Source organism: Pelophylax lessonae, assembly GCF_965119305.1.
Source record: "Pelophylax lessonae genome assembly, chromosome: 8".
NCBI classification, from domain to species: Eukaryota; Metazoa; Chordata; class Amphibia; order Anura; family Ranidae; genus Pelophylax; species Pelophylax lessonae.
The window spans coordinates 284,769,943-284,790,397 of record NC_138775.1 but is presented as its reverse complement, the minus strand read 5'-3'; the positions used below and the strand labels follow the sequence as shown (position 1 = coordinate 284,790,397).

The following is a 20,455-nucleotide window of genomic DNA, read 5'->3' as shown; positions in this document are numbered from 1 at the left end:
CCAGATACAATTCTTTAGATCTGCCAATGGACTTTTTAGTAAAAGTGATCGGAGCGACTGAACTGCCACTCGATCACTTTTAAAAGCGGCGGAAAGTGATCCTCACCCCCGCTGTCATTTCCGGGCTCTCCTGTCCCACTGGGAACACCAGCTGACCATAGAAACGAAGAAGGGACTTTCATTCCCCTATAGCAAGAGTCTCCAAACTTTCTACATAAAGGGCCAGTTTACTCTTCTTTAGACTTTAGGGGGACTGGACTGTGGTGATTGGGAGTAGAAAAGTTCCAATGTACATATACTGCAGGGCGGCAGCTCTTCTGTGCAAAACCATATACAGTTATGTCATCTTGTTCTTCCTGGTCCTGCGGCGGGCATGTGCGCGGCCGGCGACCTGCTACCTCTGTGACTGGTCACAGCAGGAGCCAATCAGCGGGTCCGGCGGACCCGATGTCCGCCAGGACCCGCCGATCATTCCCAAGAGAGGCCGTTCTGTGACAAGGGAAGATAGAGATCCTGTGTTTCTGCTAAGCACAAGCTCCTCCCACAGTTAAAGCACCTCCCCTCACACAGTTAGAAAGCACTCCCTAGGGACACATTTAACCCTTTGATCGCCCCTTCTCGGTGATTCGTCACTTCCTGGCTTGCAATGATTCCTGGGTGCTGAACGTCAACGCTCCCAGGAATCAATGCGCCTGCACCGGCCCCGACGTCAGTTCCGGTGCAGGCGCCGTCATACCTTTCTAAACAGCTTTTGGGCATGCCCAGAAGCTGTGCAGGGATGACGCTGCGGCACCGGAAGTGACGGCGGGGCCGGTACAGTGCATCGTGGGACCGAAGAAGACGGAAGAGGACACAGAAGAGGATCGCGCTGGCTTCAAGCTGCCCACACCTGAGATGGCAGCGCTGGACAAGACATTTTCAAGGTAAGTATTTCTTCTTGCAGGTAAGTGCAACCCGGGACAGTTCAGAGGCTATCCATTGTGGAATGCACTAGCCCTGACTGTCCCGGGGGAATTTTTATGTATTTTTTTTTTTTTTTAGGTGGAACTCCGCTTTAAGGTAAAAAACGTTTAGGCTTTAGAACCACTTGAAATCAATGTCAATGGCTTTTACCTTAGGCAAAATCATGTACAGTTACGTCATCTTGTGCTTCCTGGTCTGCGGGGTACTTGGCTTGCAGCCACTGGTATAGGAGATCGGCCAGCTGAGCGCCAAAATACTGTCACATTACCACCATTTCCACACCATTGGGTAGAGACAGATACAGCTTTTGTGATCTAATGCCACACATATACCCTTCTATAGTAGAAGCATCACACTCCGGCATAGTAAGTATTGGTACAAACTAGGAGTCAACAGATATCGTTTTTTTTCAGGGCCGATACCGATTTTTTTGGCCACCTTTCAGGCCAATAGCTGATATCGGGTACCGATATTCTGTACATTGAAAAATCAAAACCTGCTGTGGGAGGCTGGCTGGCACCCTGCGGTGGGTGAGTGGCTGTCTGGCACCCTGCTGTGGGTGGCTGGCTGGCACCCTGCTGTGGGTGGCTGGCTGGCACCCTGCTGTGAGTGGCTGGCTGGCACTCTGCTGTGAGTGGCTGGCTGGCACCCTGCTGTGGGTGGCTGGCACGATACACCTTGCTTTGGGAGTGTGGATGGGCGGCCTAGCACCCTGCTGTGGGTGGCTGGCTTGTTGGCACCCTGCTGTGGGTGGCTGGCTGGCACCCTGCTGTGGGTAGGTGGCTGGCACCCTGTGGGTGGCACAGTGCATCTAGCTGTGGGAGTGTGGATGGGTGGCCTGGCACCCTGCTGTGGGTGGCTGGCTGGCACCCTGCTGTGGGTAGGTGGCTGGCACCCTGCTGTGGGTAGGTGGCTGGCGTTTCCTTTCTGGTCCAGATCCATCGTTCTGTGGCATGCACTGTCCGAAGCGAGGGAGGCAGTGGCCTTTGCCCTATCTGGGTAGAAGAAGCGCGGTGCAACATACGTAATGACGCGCACTGGGCCTGCAGTGCACTGCAAACCTTCTGAGCCCTGGTTTCTTCTACCCGGGCCAATGACATAGTGGGCCCCAAAAAGATGGTTGCCGCGGCAGGGGGGAGACCAATATCAGTAAGTTGTGTGACCGATACTGAATATTTAAAAAAATGTGAATATCAGCCCCCGATAACCGGACGACCTCTAGTACAAACATTACAGCAGTAGAAAGGAAAAAATGTGAAATGTTCCACTTGCACACTTGCTTGATTTTCCTAGATACAATAAAGGAGTGAAGGTGTGTGACAGCAACTGCCAATCACGATTATAGCGAAACAAAGACTGTTTTAGGTGTTCAATTTATTCTATAGGCCTTTGATTCACAGGCTCATCAACTTGGGATCCAAGCAGCTCCTTGCCAGACATTCCGTTACGCCTCATCGTGGTGCCCAGAGCAATTACATGAAAATGTCGCCATTAATGTGAATCCTGTACAGTAACCTCCCAATCTGACATTTCTGAGGCAGAATTCCAAGCGCGGTGTATGCGAGATGATAAGACGGTGATGGAAACTCATGGGAATGAAATCTGAAATTCAAAGCAGGGCCAATATTTGCATGTGTACAAGCTCCCTGACAAAGGAACTTCTTTTGCTGCAGTTTGTTCATCATCATGCCAAACAGACAAGCTGTAAGGAGAACATTCCATCAAGACGTCCTTCCCATCATTCTGGACAGGAGTGGATTTAATAAACGGCGCAGGTTGCGGCTCCTGTCCCTGCACATCCCGCTACTGATAATTCTTTACAGCCACCGCTAGTACAGACCACGGCTTGACAAATTTTGCTTTGAATCTAGAAGCCAGCTAAAAAAAAGTTAGGAGCCAGATATTTTATTTTTAACAAATCTTACGGGTGGAACACATAATATGTTCCCGAAGGTGAACTTATACTTTAACCACTTCCCGCCCGCCCTATAGGCAAATGACGGCGGGAAGGTGGTTACATTATCCTGACCGGACGTCATATGATGGCGGCAGGATAATGTGCTCTGCGTGCTCCCCGGTGATCGGTGATGCGGCATGTCACTCTGACACACCGCATCACCGTTCTCGGTCATCAGAGCATTGATTACCAGTGCAGACCGTTGGGGGGGGGGGGGGTGCCACTAGAACCATCAGGGATGCCCATCTATGACCCCAGAGATGCCCATCTATGACCCCAGAGATGCCCATCCATGACCCCAGGGATGCCCATTCATGACCTCAGGGATGCCCATTCATGACCTCAGGGATTCCCATCCATGACCCAAGGGATGCCCATCCATGACCACCTGGGATGGCAATCAGGGCTCAGGGAGCCCACCAGTGCCCTCCCCATCAGTGCTGCCCACCAGTGCCATATATCAGTGCCACCCACCAGTGCCCATTATTGCCCACCATTGCTGTTGCTGCCTATAAGTGCCCATCGGTGTCTATCAGTGCCACCCATCAGTGCCCATCAGTACCACTTATCAGTGCCCATCAGTGCCACCTATCAGTGCCGCCCATCAGTGCCACATATCAATGCCCATCGGTGCTCCATTTTAGTGCCATCCCATCAGTGCCACCCCATCAGTGCCTCCTCATCAGTGCCTCCTCATCAGTGCAGGAAAAAACGTATCTATTTACAAAATTTTATAACATAAACAAAAACACTTTTTTTTTATTTCAAACTTTTCTGTCTTTTTTTTTTTTATTTGTGTACCAAAAAAGAAAAAAACTTGCAGTGAACAAATACCACCAAAAGAAAGCTCTATTTGTGTTAAAAAAATGACATAAATTTGGTTTAGGTACAGTGTTGCATGACCGCGCAATTGTCATTCAAAATGCAACAGCGCTAAAAGCTGAAAATTGGCCTGGGCGGGAACGGGGAAAAGTGCCCGGTATTGAAGTGGTTAAACCTTTCACAGCCAGAGACGTTTTTTGAACACATTTAAAAAAATCATTTTAGGCCTGAAGATTACATAAAACCCCCAAACATGATATATTTTCTGAAAGCAGAGACCCTAGAGCAGTGGTCCTCAACTTCGGTCCTCGTGGCCCACTAACAGGCCAGGTTTGCAAGATAACTAAATTACATCACAGGGGATCTCATTTGCTGCTCAGTGATTGCAGTATTCTAGTCTGCATCTCCCCAAGGTAATACTTAAAATCTGGCCTGTTAGTGGGCCCCGAGGACCAGAGTTGAGGACCACTGTCCTAGAGAATAAAACATGGGTAGTTCCACTTTTTTATGTCATACACAGACACTAATTGCAATTTAAAAAAATTTGTGTCCAAAGTGATAAAGGCCGCTCTCAAAAACTCAACGTGAATTGTGTCCATAGAAAACTTGTGTCAAAAGTCAAAAAAACAGCTCTTTGGAATAGGTAAGGTGGGTCCCTTTACTGCCACTAATTTCAAGATTATTGGCAGTAGATATAGATCAATCTCCACAGCAATCTCCTTGTATCCAGGTACTGAAGCACCCCTTGCTCAATCCTATATCACAGGCTATAGCGGTTCACTCAGTCCCATCATAATTTGAGAAGGTAGGAAGAGGAAGAGAGGAGGTATATTATAACCGCATTTATTAAAAGTAATATTAACTTACTTTGCCATAATGTGTAGCCAGCGAGGTGGAAAAAAACAAGCAGTAGCTCTATCCGGAACTGGAACACACTTCCGCGTTTAGCCTGCGTTCCACCGACCGGAAATGACGTAACGGCGTTAGGCTGAGGTGACTCTTGAGAACGGCAGATGTGCTGACGAAACGCGTCGAGTCGAAGAACGCTGTTGCGTCATTTCCGGTCGGTGGAACGCGGAAGTGTGTTCCGGTTCCGGATAGCGTTACTGCTTGTTTTTTCCACCTCACTGGCTACACATTATGGCAATGTAAGTTGATATTACTTTTAATAAATGCAGTTATAATATACTACACTATGGTAGCCTCCTCTCTTCCTCTTCCTACCTCCCCAAAATATGTTGGGACCGAGTGAACCGCTATAGCCTGTGATATAGGATTGAGCAAGGGGTGCTTCAGTACCTGGATACAAGGAGATTGCAGTGGAGACTGATCTATATCTACTGCCAATAATATTGAGGCATCTGGTAAGTGGGCTGTGCATGTGGTGTCGGTGGAGGCGCACACAAACCCATGTTTGAAATTAGTGGCATTAAAGGGACCCACCTTACCTATTCCAAAGAGCTGTTTTTTTGACACAAGTTTTCTATGGACACAATTCACGTTGTATTGAGTATTTGAGCGCGGCCTTTATCACTTTGGACACCATTTCTAAGCTTTTGAGCTTTTCGGGACGAGTCGCTCAGCACAACCAACTACAGTATATTAGTATTTACACTTTATGTATTTATATGTATTTATTTATGTAATATTCATTCATGTAATTGTTTTTTTATTCACAAAACATATTTATTGATTTATTTATTCTCATATATTTATTTATTAAAGTTATTTGTTCACGCCTATGCGTAATTGCACTAGTGTTATACACACCATTTTCTACTAATTAAAAAAATTAACCTTTAATTCCCATTTTACCCTGTGTTACCATCGGGGGATGAAAACTTTTGATCAGGGCCATTTGGGGGATTTTTGACAAACAACTATGTGATAATAAATGGCTTTATATGATCACTATCCTTAAAGTGGAGTTCCACACAAAAGTGGAACTTACGCTGATCTGCTTCACCGCCCCCCCCCCCCCCCTCCGGTGCCACAGTTGGCACCGGGTAAAGCTGCACGATTCTGGATAAAATGATAATCATAATTTTTTTTTGCTTAGAATAAAGATCACGATTCTTGGTGTATCATCATATTTTACATTATAGAAAAAAAATGTAAGTTTTAAGTACATTAAAGTTTATTTTTTCCCCAAAAAAAATGCGCTTGAAAGGCTTCTGCGCAAATCCAGACCTAAATCCAATTGAGAATCTGTGGCAAGACTTAAAAATTGCTGATCACAGACACTCTCCATCCAATCTGACAGAGCTTGAGATATTTTGCAAAAAATGTCCCTCTCGAGATGTACAAAGCTGGTAGAGACACCCCCAAAAAGACTTGCAGCTGTGATTGCAGGGAAAGATGGTTCTACAAAGTATTGGTAGGGGGGTGAATACAAATGCAGCGACACTTTTCACAGATTTATTTGTAAAAAATAATGTTGAAAACCATTTATCATTTTCCTTCCACTTCACAATTATGTGCCACTTTGTGTTGATCTATCACATAAAATCCCCAAAAAATCCATGTAAGTTTTTGGTTGTAACACGACAACATGTGTAAAATTTCAAGGGGTATGAATACTTTTTCAAGGCACTGTACTAGGGTGACAACACTATGCTGGGATTTGAACAAATTCTTGGGATCTCACAAACCCACCTTAAGTCACTGGGTGCTGGAACACTAAAAAGTGTGGCGCCCATGCAGGAGAGTAAGGAAGTCTTCTATCCCTACTGCTGCATGGGAGCTACAAATTAACAGAGATGTGGAAGGGTGACCAGTGATCTGAGGTGCCTGGTATGGCATTACCACCCAACATTGGATATATACTGTGTGTGTGTATATATATATATATATATATATATATATATATATATATATATATATTAGGGCTGGGCGATAAAACGATACCGATAGGTATCGCGATAGTCCCGTGCTCGATAGCAATAGGAAAACTTGAACGATAAATCGAAAAGTCCGCTCCGACGGGTTTAAACTTTTAAAAATGGCGCCGCCCGGCGCCAACACGTCATTGCGCATGCGCCACCGCCGCTCGGGAGAGGCCGGGAATAGCCGAAATTACACGAGCGGAGGTGGCGCGTGCGCAATGACGTATCGGCGCCGGGCGGCGCCATTTTTAAAACGAAGGCGCCTCTGGAACAGGTAAGTGAAACAGCTTCACTACCTGCCGTTATGCAGGGCTGCGGGCACACTACAAGGGATGCAGTGCTGCGGGCATAGTCTACCTGTACCATGCCCACAGCACTGCATCTCCTGTAGTATGCCCACAACCCCGGATCCTCTTGTACCATGCCAGTCACCCTGCATTCTCCTGCACCATGCCAGTCACCCTGCATTCTCCTGCACCATGCCAGTCACCCTGCATTCTCCTGCACCATGCCAGTCACCCTGCATTCTCCTGCACCATGCCAGCCACCCTGCATTCTCCTGCACCATGCCAGTCAGTCACCCTGCATTCTCCTGCACCATGCCAGCCACCCTGCATTCTCCTGCACCATGCCAGTCACCCTGCATTCTCCTGCACCATGCCAGCCACCCTGCATTCTCCTGCACCATGCCAGTCACCCTGCATTCTCCTGCACCATGCCAGCCACCCTGCATTCTCCTGCACCATGCCAGCCACCCTGCATTCTCCTGCACCATGCCAGTCACCCTGCATTCTCCTGCAACATGCCAGTCACCCTGCATTCTCCTGCAACATGCCAGTCACCCTGCATTCTCCTGCACCATGCCAGTCACCCTGCATTCTCCTGCACCATGCCAGCCACCCTGCATTCTCCTGCACCATGCCAGCCACCCTGCATTCTCCTGCACCATGCCAGCCATCCTGCATTCTCCTGCACCATGCCAGACACCCTGCATTCTCCTGCACCATGCCAGTCACCCTACATTCTCCTGCACCATGCCAGTGCCCTACATTCTCCTGCACCATGCCAGTACCCTGCATTCTCACCCTAGGGTCCTTATTTTAAATGAGTAATAAAAAATATCAATATTTATCGACCAATATGAAACACTGATATCGTGATACAGTTTTCAGCCATATCGCCCAGCCCTAATATATATTATATATACTGTATATATATATATATATATATATATATATATATATGTATATATACAGGGCTTTTTTTCAGCGGGAACGCGGGGGAATGCAGTTCTGGCACCTCCAGTCTGAATGTATGCAATGGCAAAGGGGTGCTGGGGTCAGTGGGGTGAGCTGAGTGGCCTATTGATGCTGGCAGCTGGGGGATCTATTGTTGCTGGGGTGAATCTATAGTTTCTTGGGGGCATTTTGTTTTTTTTGGGGGGGGGGGGGATATTGTTGCAGTGGAGGATTTATTGCTGTTTGGGGAACTATTGTTGCTAGGGGGCTATTGTGGTTGGGGGTCTATTGTTGCAGTGGAGGATTTATTGGGGGGGGGGGGCATGTTTACAGGGGAGGATTTACTGTTGCTGGGGGGCCATTGTTGCTGATTGCAGGGGATCTATTTTACTGTTTTTTTTCTATTGTTGCAGGGGAAGATTTATTGTTGCTGGGGGGATCTATTGTTGGGGGGGGGTCTATTGTTGCTGATTGCAGGGGATCTATTTTACTGTTTTTTCTATTGTTGCAGGGGAAGATTTATTGTTGCTGTTCTATACAAATTCTATACAAATTACCTAGAGCAGTGATGGCGAACCTTGGCACCCCAGATGTTTTGGAACTACATTTCCCATGATGCTCAGGCACTCGGTACTGTTGTTGAGCATCATGGGAAATGTAGTTCCAAAACATCTGGGGTGCCAAGGTTCGCCATCACTGACCTAGAGCCACAACATGATACTTGGTTCTGTATTCTCTAAAAGGGGGTGGTACTGGGAGGTAGGTAGAGGGTGGAACCAAAGGACAGCGCTCGGAGGTGGGTAGGGGGCAGTGTCAAGGGGTGACTCAGAAGAGGGGAGTACCTGCACCTATTCTCGGAGAAAAAAAGCCTTGTATACAAATATATATATGGATACTTTTTCAAGGCACTGTAGAGGAAGTGTGTTACTGCAAGATTACCAGCTGAAAATAAGTGGATAAAGTCCTGCGAAAAACAAAAACAAATGCAGCCACCACATCTAAAGACTGGTAAGCAACTGCAATAAATTACACTTTTAGCCTTTTCAGCAATCAACGCAATACAATAGAAACAAAACTTAAAAAAAAAAAAAAATCACTTTCCCTGTACATGGAATATTCATTTCAGCTGCATATATGTAACACTTTCTTACCTTTGCAGCAAGTTCAAGGCCGACTTTATCAGCTTCAGTCTCCAAAGTCCGGCTATATGGTCTCTCGAACACATACTGCAAGAAAGAGGATGGATGCTTTTCAGACTCTGGTGGGTTCAAGGCCTCAACAAAACTCACTCAGGTCAAGGTCTTCAGAAAAAAAGAGTAAAAATTCCCTGATGAATCCTGAAGAGGGATATTATTACCGTCACCATCCGCCGGGGTACAACAGGCCCTGACCGCTCAGAGGCCTGGACTGTGAGCTGAGGAAATTAATACATCTAATAAGAGGAATATATCAGCTTTTGGCTTTGCTGCAGTCAGGCGGGGGCAAGAAAGTCAATAATCAATTCTGCCGCACAAGTGCTGATTAAATCAGGCTGCCGGCAGTGCGATAACCTGTGTGCAAAGTGCGGGGACCCACAGGCAGCAGACTTTGTACGACTGTATGACTGTATGATTATCAAACACTGCAAACTGCAGCAGCCATAATCTGTGCATTCCTGCAGCTGGAAAGACAGGTGTGTGAAAAGGGCCGCTCACCCCAAACAAAGCAATGACAGGCCGAGTGCAGCTGCAGCTATCCCTAAGGGCTCATTAACTGCTTTAGAAATACTGCAGCAGGCTGGCCCTCCTGTGCGAACCGCCGTAGGTATACGTCAGGTCGCGTGCCTGCAGCTAGGGGGAGCCATTGGCTCCTGCTGCTGTCAATCACAGCCAGAGAGGAGAGAGAGGAGGCGGGCCTCAGGAGGCTCTGTGTGTCAAAGAAAACACAGAGCCACCTCAGGAGTGATTGCACATGGGTGCCCCCATAGCAAGTGGCTTGCTACAGGGGCACTTGACAGGTGGGAGAAGCCAGGAACGCTGGCAGGGGACACAACAAGGATCGGGGCTGCTCTGTGCAAAACCATTACACAGAGCAGGTAAGTATGACATGTTTGTTATTGAATGTTTACAATCACTTTAAGGTCTCTTATATACATGTGCGACCTGAAAGTCACACGACTTTGACGCAACCTTGACACGACTTAGAGAAATGCCTGTGTAATCTTGATGTCTATGGACCTCAAGTCACATCAAAGTCAGACCAAAGTAGTGCAGAGACTAATTTGAAGTAGCACAGATATAAACGCTACTCATTGGAAATCATGGGGTACTACTTGTCATGTGTGAAAGGGGCATGAAACTTTTACAAGCAGGGAACCCTTTACCCTCTTACCTTGAACGGTACGGTACGGTCTCCCTTGATTCTGTAAAATGTTGTGCAAACTGTTTGCATTATAAAAATAATAATAGACTTCAACTGTGTAATCCTCATTTCCTTACCTCTTGTAGTTTAGACTGGATCCACTGGCCGAGCACAGCGAGAGAGTCCATGGGGCAGAATGCCCAGATCATGACTAAAGAGATCAAGAAAAGGACGTCCAATAAATGGCTCACACTGACCTTCTCTGCCTGCAAGGAAAATATAGGAGCTTTGTTTTAAAGACTATATTGAGCAAGACAATTCAACAAACATCTCCTTCATTATACACTACTCAAAAAAAACACTTTGAAAACACATCAAATCTCAAATGGGAAAAAAACCATGCTGGATATCTATACTGGTATGGACTGGGTCATTTGTTAGGATCTATACTGGTATGGACTGGGTAATGTTTTAGGATCAATACTGGCATGGAGTGGGTAATGTGTTAGGATCTATACTGATATGGACTGGGTGATGTGTTAGGATCTATACTGGTATGGACTGGGTGACGTGTTAGGATCTATACTGATATGGACTGGGTGATGTGTTAGGATCTATACTGGTATGGACTGGGTGATGTGTTAGGATCTATACTGGTATGGACTGGGTGATGTGTTAGGATCTATACTGGTATGGACTGGGTGACGTGTTAGGATCTATACTGGCATGGACTGGTAATGTGTTGGGATCTATACTGGTATGGACTGGGTAATGTGTTAGGATCTATACTGATATGGACTGGGTGATGTGTTAGGATCTATACTGGTATGGACTGGGTAATGTGTTAGGATCTATACTGGCATAGAGTGGGTAATGTGTTAGGATCTATACTGATATGGACTGGGTGATGTGTTAGGATCTATACTGGTATGGACTGGGTAACGTGTTTGGATCTATACTGATATGGACTGGGTAATGTGTTAGGATCTATACTGATATGGACTGGGTAATGCATTAGGATCTATACTGGTATGGACTGGGTGATGTGTTAGGATCTATACTGGTATGGACTGGGTAATGCGTTAGGATCTATACTGGTATGGACTGGGTAATGTGTTAGGATCTATACTGGCATAGAGTGGGTAATGTGTTAGGATCTATACTGATATGGACTGGGTGATGTGTTAGGATCTATACTGGTATGGACTGGGTAATGTGTTAGGATCTATACTGGTATGGACTGGGTAATATGTTAGGATCTATACTGGTATGGACTGAGTAATATGTTAGGATCTATACTGATATGGACTGGGTAATGTGTTAGGATCTATACTGGTATGGACTGGGTAATGTGTTAGGAAGGAAAGGATGCCACATTGTTTGAGTAAATGAAAATTGTCACCCTAAAGAGGGCGGAATTCAAAGACATCCCGAAAATCAAAGTGAAAAAATTATGCAGCAGGCGAGTCCATTTTGCTGAAATTTTATTGCAGAAACTCAGAATGGTCCTCGGTAGTTTGTATGGCCCCCATGTGCTTGTATGCATGTCTGACAACGTATGGGCATGCTCCTAATGAGACGATGGATGGTGTCCTGGGGTATTTCCTCCCAGATCTGGACCAGGGCATCACTGAGCTCCTGAACAGACTGAGGTGAAACCTGGCAGTGTTGAATGGACTGAAACATAATGTCCTATAGGTGTTCTATTGGATTTAGGTCAGGCGAGTGTCAATTCCTTCATCCTCCAGGAACTGGCTGCATACTCTCGCCACATGAGGCCGGGCATTGTCGTGCACCAGGAGGAACCCAGGACCCATTGCACCAGCGTAGGGTCTGACAATGGGTCCAAGGATTTCAGCTCGATACCGAATGGCAGTCAGGGTGCCATTGTCTAGCCTGTAGAGGTCTGTGCGTCCCTCCATGGATATGTCTCCCCAGACCATCACTGACCCACCACCAAACCGGTCAGGTTGAACAATGTTACAGGCAGCATAATGTTTTCCATGACTTCTCCAGACCCTTTCATGTCTGTCACATGTGCTCAGGGTGAACCTGCCCTCATCTGTGAAAAGCACAGGGTGCCAGTGGTGGACCTGCCAATTCTGGTGTTCAATGGCAAATGCCAATCGAGCTCCACGGTGCTGGGCAGTGAGCACAGAGCACACTAGAGGACATTGGGCCCTCAGGCCACCCTCATGAAGTCTGTTTCTGATTGTTTGGTCAGAGACATTCACACCAGTGGCCTGCTGGAGGTCATTTTGTAGGGCTCTGGCAGTGCTCATCCTGTTCCTCCTTGCACAAAGGAGCAGATAGCGGTCCTGCTGATGGGTTAAGGACCTTCTATGGCCCTGTCTAGCTCTCCTGGAGTAACCGCCTGTCTCCTGAAATCTCCTCCATGCTCCTAAGCAAACCTCACGGCAATGGGACGTATTGATGTGCCATCCTGGAGGAGTTGGACTGACTGTGCAACCTCTATAGGGTCCAGGTATGACCTCATGCTACCAATAGTGACAGTGACCCGAGCCAAATGCAAAACTAGGGAAAAACAGTCAGAAAAGATAAGTAGGGAAAAAAATGTCAGTGGCCTCCACCTGAAAAACCATTCCTGTTTTAGAGGTTGTCTCATTGTTGCCCATAATTTCATTAACACCAAAGCAGCTAAAAACTGATTAACAACCCCTTCTGCTACTTCACTGACCAGATCAATATCACAGGAGTTTAATTGACTTGATGCTAAGCTCTGATTAAAAAGCGTTACTTGAAGCACTGTATAAAAAGCACAAATATTGGAGCTCATTTTAAAAAAAAAACATTTTAAAAAGGGAAAAAAAATATTTCTGTCATTAAAAAGCAACTGCTGATTGTTTGGAAGGGTAAAGCATCCATTCCTTTGAAGTTAGTTTTCAAAGTAGACCAATGCAATGCAAACCAGCTATGTGCTACTTAACCACTTCTGGACCGGAAGGATTTGCCCCCTTAATGACCAGGCCATTTCTTGAGATTCGGCACTGCGTTACTTTAACGGACAATTGCGCGGTCGTACGACACTGTACCTAAATACAATTGATGTCCTTTTTTCCCCACAAACAGAGCTTTCTTTTGGTGGTATTTAATCACCTCTGCGATTTTTTTTTTGCGCTATAAACAAAAACAGAATGACAATTCTGAAAAAAAAAAAAAAAAAAAAAAAAAAAACAATATTCAATATTTTTCACATTCTGCTATATAACATTCTCAAAAAAGAAATTTAAAAAACAGATTTTCTTAACATTTTAGACTAATTCGTTTTCTGCTACATATTTTTGGTAAAAAAAAAAAAAATCGCAATAAGCGAATTTTGATTGGTTTGTGCAAAAGTTATCGCGTCTTCTAACTACGGGAAAGATTTATGTCATTTTTATTGTTTTTTTTTTTTTACTAGTAATGGCGGTGATCTGCGTTTTTTAGCAGGACTGCGACATTGCGGCGGACAGATCAGACCCCTAACTGACATTTTTGACACTTTTGGGGGGACCGGTGACATTACTACAGTAATCAGTGCTAACAATATTTATTTATTATTTATTTATTTCAGGTTCTTATATAGCGCTGTCAATTTACGCAGCGCTTTACATATACATTGTACATTCACATCAGTCCCTGTCCTCAAGGAGCTTACAATCTAAGGTCCCTAACTCACATTCATACATACATAGTAGGGCCAATTTTATACAGGATCCAATTAACCTACCAGCATGTCTTTGGAGTGTGGGAGGAAACCGGAGTACCCAGAGGAAACCCACGCAGGCACAGGGAGAACATGCAAACTCCAGGCAGGTAGTGTCGTGGTTGGGATTCGAACCAGCGACCGTCTTGCTGCTAAGTGAAAGTGCTAACCACTACACCACTGTGCCGCCCAATATGCACTGTTACTGTAATAATGACCCTGGCAGGGAAGGGGTTAACACAGTGGGTAATCAAGGGGTTAAATGTAAGCCTAGGGGGTGTTTTCTAACTGCTTTTGAAATGATCATCTATATAGAAGGATCACAGGCGCTCTGTGATCATTCCAGAGAGAACGGTCTGCTGTGTTTACAACAGCTGACCGTCCTTCTCTCTCAGCGGGGAGCGATCGCGGGTGCCTGGCGGCAATCTGTCGGTTTGCGCAGGGGGCCAGCCTGCCGCAGTATATCTGTGGCGGGCGGTCCTTAAGTGGTTAAGGAGGAGCTCCAGGCTCCTTCAGAAACTATTTAAAGTCAGTAGCTACACTTACCAGTCCAGGGATCCCGCAATGTCCTCACCCATGATGCAAATGACAAAGTGCATCTAGCCACAATCACTGGAGGAAATCGCTGGCTATGCGAACAGTCACGAATAGCTGTGGATGTCAACAACATGTTATTGCAGTGTACGGGCCTGGCGGCCACAACCTTCTGGACACAGTAGATTCTTGCCGTTGGAATTTGCACCGAGGCCAAGCTCCTGTTCACACTAAATGCGACTTCGAAATCACAGGATTTCAAAGCGGCATGTCAGTGTGACTTCAGGTGCAACTTGGCTGACATCTGTGCAACTTCATGCACAGATGTGTATGCAAGTTGCACCGATTCGAACAGTGCTATTGCCGACAATAGAGTTTGGTGCACAGGTGTGAATAGAGACTAAACGCCTGTGCGAATGCAGCAATATATCCGAGCTGGGCTGCGTTTTTCCTCATGGCCCATAGCTTACAATCCTGGCAGTTTACCACTAGAGATGGGCTCGGGCGTGTTCGGGATTTCACCTGCCTGATCCCACCAGGAAGCAGACACTGATAATGGCTAATCGCAGGCAGTGAGACATTGCCCGGTCTGTGCAGCTGCGGATCGGGAAGTGTCTCACTGCCTGCGATTAGCCGTGTGCAGTGTCGGCTTTCTGGAGGATCAGGCAGGTGGGATCCCGAACACGCCCGAGCCCATTCCTATTTACCACATTTCCTTCAGCCTCCTCCTTATTGACTTTACTATACACTACCACCGCTAAGAGGTTTTCTGCCAGTTCGTTCCACCTATTCAAGCATGGGAACGCCAAAGTGGCAAGCAAAGTGGTGTAAATCTCAGACGCCCCCAGTACAGCAAATCACACCTACCCCCCCCCCCCATGACAATTAACGAGGAAGCCCAGGCTGCCTTTAAAATCCCCCCCCCCCCCCCCCCCCACTGCCACGCCAAGGGCTGGGAAGGCTCCAGGTCCAGCTAGGCCTTTTAGTTTTGCAGGGGAGCAAAGATTGAGTATTGATCTGCAGCTGGTCCATAATTCAGTACTTGTCTCCGCCAGACGGCCTAAAATATATCATTACTATGAAATGATCCAATTACGTTTTTATAGCCAGTGCCGGAGAGAGGATGCACAGCCTGGAACACAAGACCCCAGCCAATACCCTCCCCCCACAGCTTGACATGCACAACCCAGACTTGTATGGGGGCTGCAGCCAAGCTCAGTGCCCGCTGGTGATAGAAGCATTCCTTGTGGTTTTTATGTGATCCAAGAGATCATTCAAGGCTCACATACATTAACCACTTCAATACCGGACACTTTCACCCCCTTCCTGCCCAGGCCTATTTTTACACTTTAAAAATGTCAGTTGCACGATCATGCAACACTGTACCCATATGAAATTTTGATTATTTGTTGTCACACAAATAGGAGCTTTCTTCTGGTGGTATTTAATCACCTCTGGGCTTTTAATTTTTTGCTAAACAAATGAAAAAAGACCAACATTTTTGAAAACAAGTAGTGTTTTTTCTTAGTGTCTATTATAACATTTTTAAATATTTTTTCTCCTTCACTGATTGGCTGCACTAAAGGGCAATGATATGCAGCACTGATGGGGAGGCACCAATTTGCACTGTTGGGGCTCAATAGACGTCTTCCCAGAACTGGACAACCACGCTGTAGCCATCTTTCAGCTATAGCGCGGTCAAGAACTGGTTAAAGCGACCCGAAATTTTGCAAAAAAAAATAAAAAATCTATTAAAAAAAAGTCCCTTCTATATTGCTCTCAGCCTCTTCCAAATAGGAGGGGGTCCAAGAACAGAGCCTTGGGGGACCCATACAGAGAAAGGAAGAGGAGAGGAGGAAGTAGAATTGTAAGTAACGCTAAAGGTGCGGTTGGATAATTAGGAAGAGAACCAGTGAAGAGTACAGTCACGGAGACCAAAGGCGTGGAGTTTTTTGAGGAGGAGGGGGTGGTCAACTTTATATTATTATTATTTTTCTGGCAAATAATTATTAGCCCAGCAATTTTTATTTATAGAAGCCATCCTACAGCCTTTATGAATGGAAGGGGTGGAGCTATGAATCATCTGCCCTCCTCTCCATTCACAGATCCGCTTTCATTCATTGAAGCTGTAGTTCGGCTTCTATGAACGGAGCAGCTAAGCAGAAAGGGCAGGCATAGTTGGGCTCACTTAAAGAGGAAGTAAACCCTCCTCTGCAACTTGTACCTATAGGAGATCCTATGATAAGGCTTACCTATAGGTACTGTAAATATCTCCTAAACATGAACCGTTTAGGAGATATTTACATTGCATGCAGCCAGTGACATCACTGGCGCATGCGCTTTGAATGGCCGCTTGTGCCGTTCCTTCAGAGCCCTATGCCGTGACCGTCAGCTCCTGCTCGCATGCGCGGGAGTAACGTCATCGCGGCTCTAGCCAATCAGATGGCCGGATGCCGCAAATCCGGAAGAAGGGCGACTGAACATGTCACCTGTGAGAGAGGTGAGTGGTTGGCACTGCGGGGCTTCGTTCTAAGGTAAGTATTGCATAATAAGCTAGTATGCGATGAATACTAGCTCATTATGTGTTTACAACCTCTTTAATGAGGGTTAATGATAGCCCCTTAGTTGTATTAACCTGTGCTGCACCGGAAGATTACAGCAGGGGGTGGGGGGGCGGGGGGCATGGGTTGGTTAGGATTTCTACTAACAGAAAAGGAATGACCACAAGGGACACATCCTACTGACTATCAATAATGTCCCTTGTGCTGATTTTTTTCAATGTGTGTTATATTGTTTTATTTTTCCTACAAGTTTGTAACCTCAGGTGTGTTTTGGATTTGCATTTATAGTGACTGATCTATATAGTGGCAAGAAAAAGTATATTTGGGATTAACTGGTTTTCTGAAGTAATTTGCCATTTTGGAGATTCTAAAGGTTCTTTTTAAAAAAAATAAAAAATAAAAAATAAACCTCTCATATTTTTAGTATGGTTTTGCACAGAGCAACCCCGATCCTCTCCTTCTCGGGTTGCGTGCTGGTACTTCTTACTCCTCCCCGTTCACCAGTTTTCCCAATAGCAAGCCACTTGCTATAGGGGCACTGGTGCATGCTTGCTCTCAAGCCCTGCTCTATGCGCCCATAAGACACATAGGGCTGTGGCTCAGTCCCGCCCCCGCTCTCTCCCAATTGGCTCACTGGCTGTGATTGACAGCAGCAGGAGCCAATGGTGTTTCAGTCAATGAGGAGAGAGAGACTTGGGACAACCAAGGCTACCGTGCACATCGCTAGATTGAGATGGGGCTCAGGTGAGTATAATTGGGGGGGGGGCGGCTGTGGGGGCTCCTGCACACAGGTGATTTTTTACTTTCATGCATAGAATGCATAAAGGTGAAAAACCTTCAGCCTTTACAACCACTTTAAGTGTGATCCGATCCTCTCCTAAGTCACAACAATAGACAAAGACAATTTGCCTAAGCTAATGACACACAAACAATTCTAATTTCTCGTCTTTATTGCACACACCCATAAACATTCACAGTGCTGGAGGAAAAAGACAGTGAACCCATAGGCTAATTATTTAAACAAAAGCTAATTGAAGTAAGTAGTTTGCACACCTGGAGTCCAATTAAAATAGAAGAATGGAAATGTTTTTTTTAATCATACTTAGGTGGATGCTGCATCTGTCCTCTGCCGGCTCTAAGACTGAGAACCAAGCAAATGCCACCGATTGCTCGGTTCTCAGAGCCCTCTGAGCAGAGAGCTGAGCAGCGCTCACTGGGGTGCTGGGCAGTGGAGGGGGCAGGAATAGCCGGCTCAGGCTCTCAGAGAGGCTGGTCCAGGCATGTGGGCAGATCCTGATCATATGATTGTGACCTTTCCTGGGCCTGGACTGGCTCTGTGACATCAGCCGACAGCGGGCTTCAGCCTGCTGAAAATGGGTCACAGGAGTGCAGAACGAACTACACTCCTGTGATCCACAGGAGAAGTACAGCCAAACGAGCTTTCCCGTTACTTCTCCTTTAATGAAATTAGTTTAGAGGTGTGGTTTAGAGCTACTTTGATTAATAAAAGATACCTATCCGTTCTAAAGCAAAGTTCCGCCCTCATGAAAAAAGTAAAAGTCAGCAGCTACAAATACTGTAGCTGCTGACTTTTAACTAGTAGAACTTACCTGTCCAGGGAACCCACAATGTCGGCACCCGAAACCGATTTTTCGTATCGGCTCTCAGGTGCTGCTGCCGCTATCCAGGGTAAGGGAACCCAGCAGAGAAGCCTTTCGGCTTCACTGCTGGTTCCCTACTGCGCTGAGCTTTGTAATAGGCGGAAAAGGAGGGAGCTGAATTTCCGAGGGACACCGTCTCTGCGCTGTCTCCTGGAAGTGGGGAAGGGTACCTGTCAAAAAACAGGTACCCGTCCCCCCCCCCCCCCCGAAAGGTGGCAAATGTGGCACGGGAGGGGGGAGTAAGCATATAAGCGGAGTTCCACTTTTGGGTGGAACTCCGCTTTAAGTTTTCTGTCCATAAGAAGCATCAGCTAATGGGACCAATTCCTCGCAAAAAAGGAGCTCCCAATCAAGAGTAGTTGATCTGCATAAGGCTAGAAAGGGATACAAAGCAATCTCAAAGTGCTAAGGCATCCATCAGCTGACAGAGCTTGTCTATTGCTGTGAATTAGAGGAGGATCAGCTCACATTTTATCAGTGACGGCCTGTTCATTGGGGGGGGGGGGGGCGCTGCCCCCCCTATCTATGCGTCCGGCCCCCTAATCTAAATGCAGGGCACTGGACGCATGGATTCCAATGGGGTTTTTTTTTTTTGAAGCACGACATTAGAGCCAGAGGCTCTAATAGGCTTCAATATAGGGTGGGCTCGGGGTGCAGAGCTAGTGTGGTCCAGGGGGGTGTATGGTGTGGTCCACATGCCCCCCCCCCCCCCCCGGCCCATGGAGCACCAGCCGCCACTGCATTTTATGGCAAATTACTGCCAAAAAAACAGGTAATTTCTAAGGGGTTCACATACTTTTTCTTCACATTGTATTTACTATATGTAAGCCTAAGCTGAAAGCAGAAGGATTCAGCTTGGAGAATCTTAAAAAAAAATGTGCAGGTATAAACCTACAAAATAACACTGATTACAGCACTATGAGCAGTAATTTACTATTCAATCAATGCTTTTTTATCAGTTTAAAAGCTAAAGCATCTTTGTGCAATACAGAGAACTTGCCATCTCTTTACAAAACTTAAAGCGGTATTAAACCCAAAACAAAAAATGTAATATATTGCAGCTTACCAATCATTAGATGTAGCAGCTGCATTCATTTTCTTTTTTTTAGGCTTTCTTCCCCCCTCTGTTTTCACCTGGTGATCTGGCCAGTAACACCTCCTGTATTAGAGTACCCCACTCTGGATAAAGGACAACAGGGGCCACCTTTGGACAGAAGCCTTGTCAGTCTGAGGGGAATGTTAGGATGTACTAGCATATTTGACTACACTAAACAAATGGTGAGCTGCAGTTTAATAAAAGGTTTGCTTTTGGGTTTAATACTGCTTTAAAAGTGGACCTGAACTCCAATGGTGAGGATTTGTTATTTCATAGGGAACATCTGGAAATGTAATTGTGCCTAAGTGGTACTATAAAAGATTTACTTTTCAGTTTAATTAAATCTGAAAATAGTGCCCTTCCTGTGCCTACGCACCCGTGTGCCTGGGCCTGATAGCTGTATATCTCCAGCATGGGATGAAAGCTCGGTTTTCTCGGACTGCTTTCTCACCAGATTTGGAGTCAAATTTGGTGATGGTGCTATTTTGCAGCTCACTGTTCTCCTTGCTGGAGAGAGGCTGAGGACCTGCAGTGCAAGGATCTCCCTGCTTCTGCTACTTTCATTCTGTGTGTGCTTCCTCCATCTATCCTGCTGTGCCTGACTGTTATTCTTACTAGATATAGAGTGAGATTTTGTAAAGTCACTACCATGCTGCTCACTGTTCTCCTTGCTGGAGATTAAGTTGTACCTG

General features: G+C 46.1%; 1 protein-coding gene across 3 annotated transcripts in view; it reads right to left on the bottom strand.

Moving 5' to 3' along the window:
- Nucleotides 1–20,455, bottom strand: part of OMA1 (OMA1 zinc metallopeptidase) — a 153,171-nt gene that overhangs the window by 61,978 nt on the left and 70,738 nt on the right. For all 3 annotated transcript variants that reach the window (XM_082264823.1, XM_082264821.1, XM_082264822.1), the window contains exons 6-7: nucleotides 10,343–10,471; nucleotides 9,017–9,091 (exon numbers count right to left, since the gene is read on the bottom strand). In XM_082264823.1, coding sequence (XP_082120949.1) covers nucleotides 9,017–9,091; nucleotides 10,343–10,471 — 204 coding nt within the window. The remainder of the gene's footprint in view (nucleotides 1–9,016; nucleotides 9,092–10,342; nucleotides 10,472–20,455) is intronic.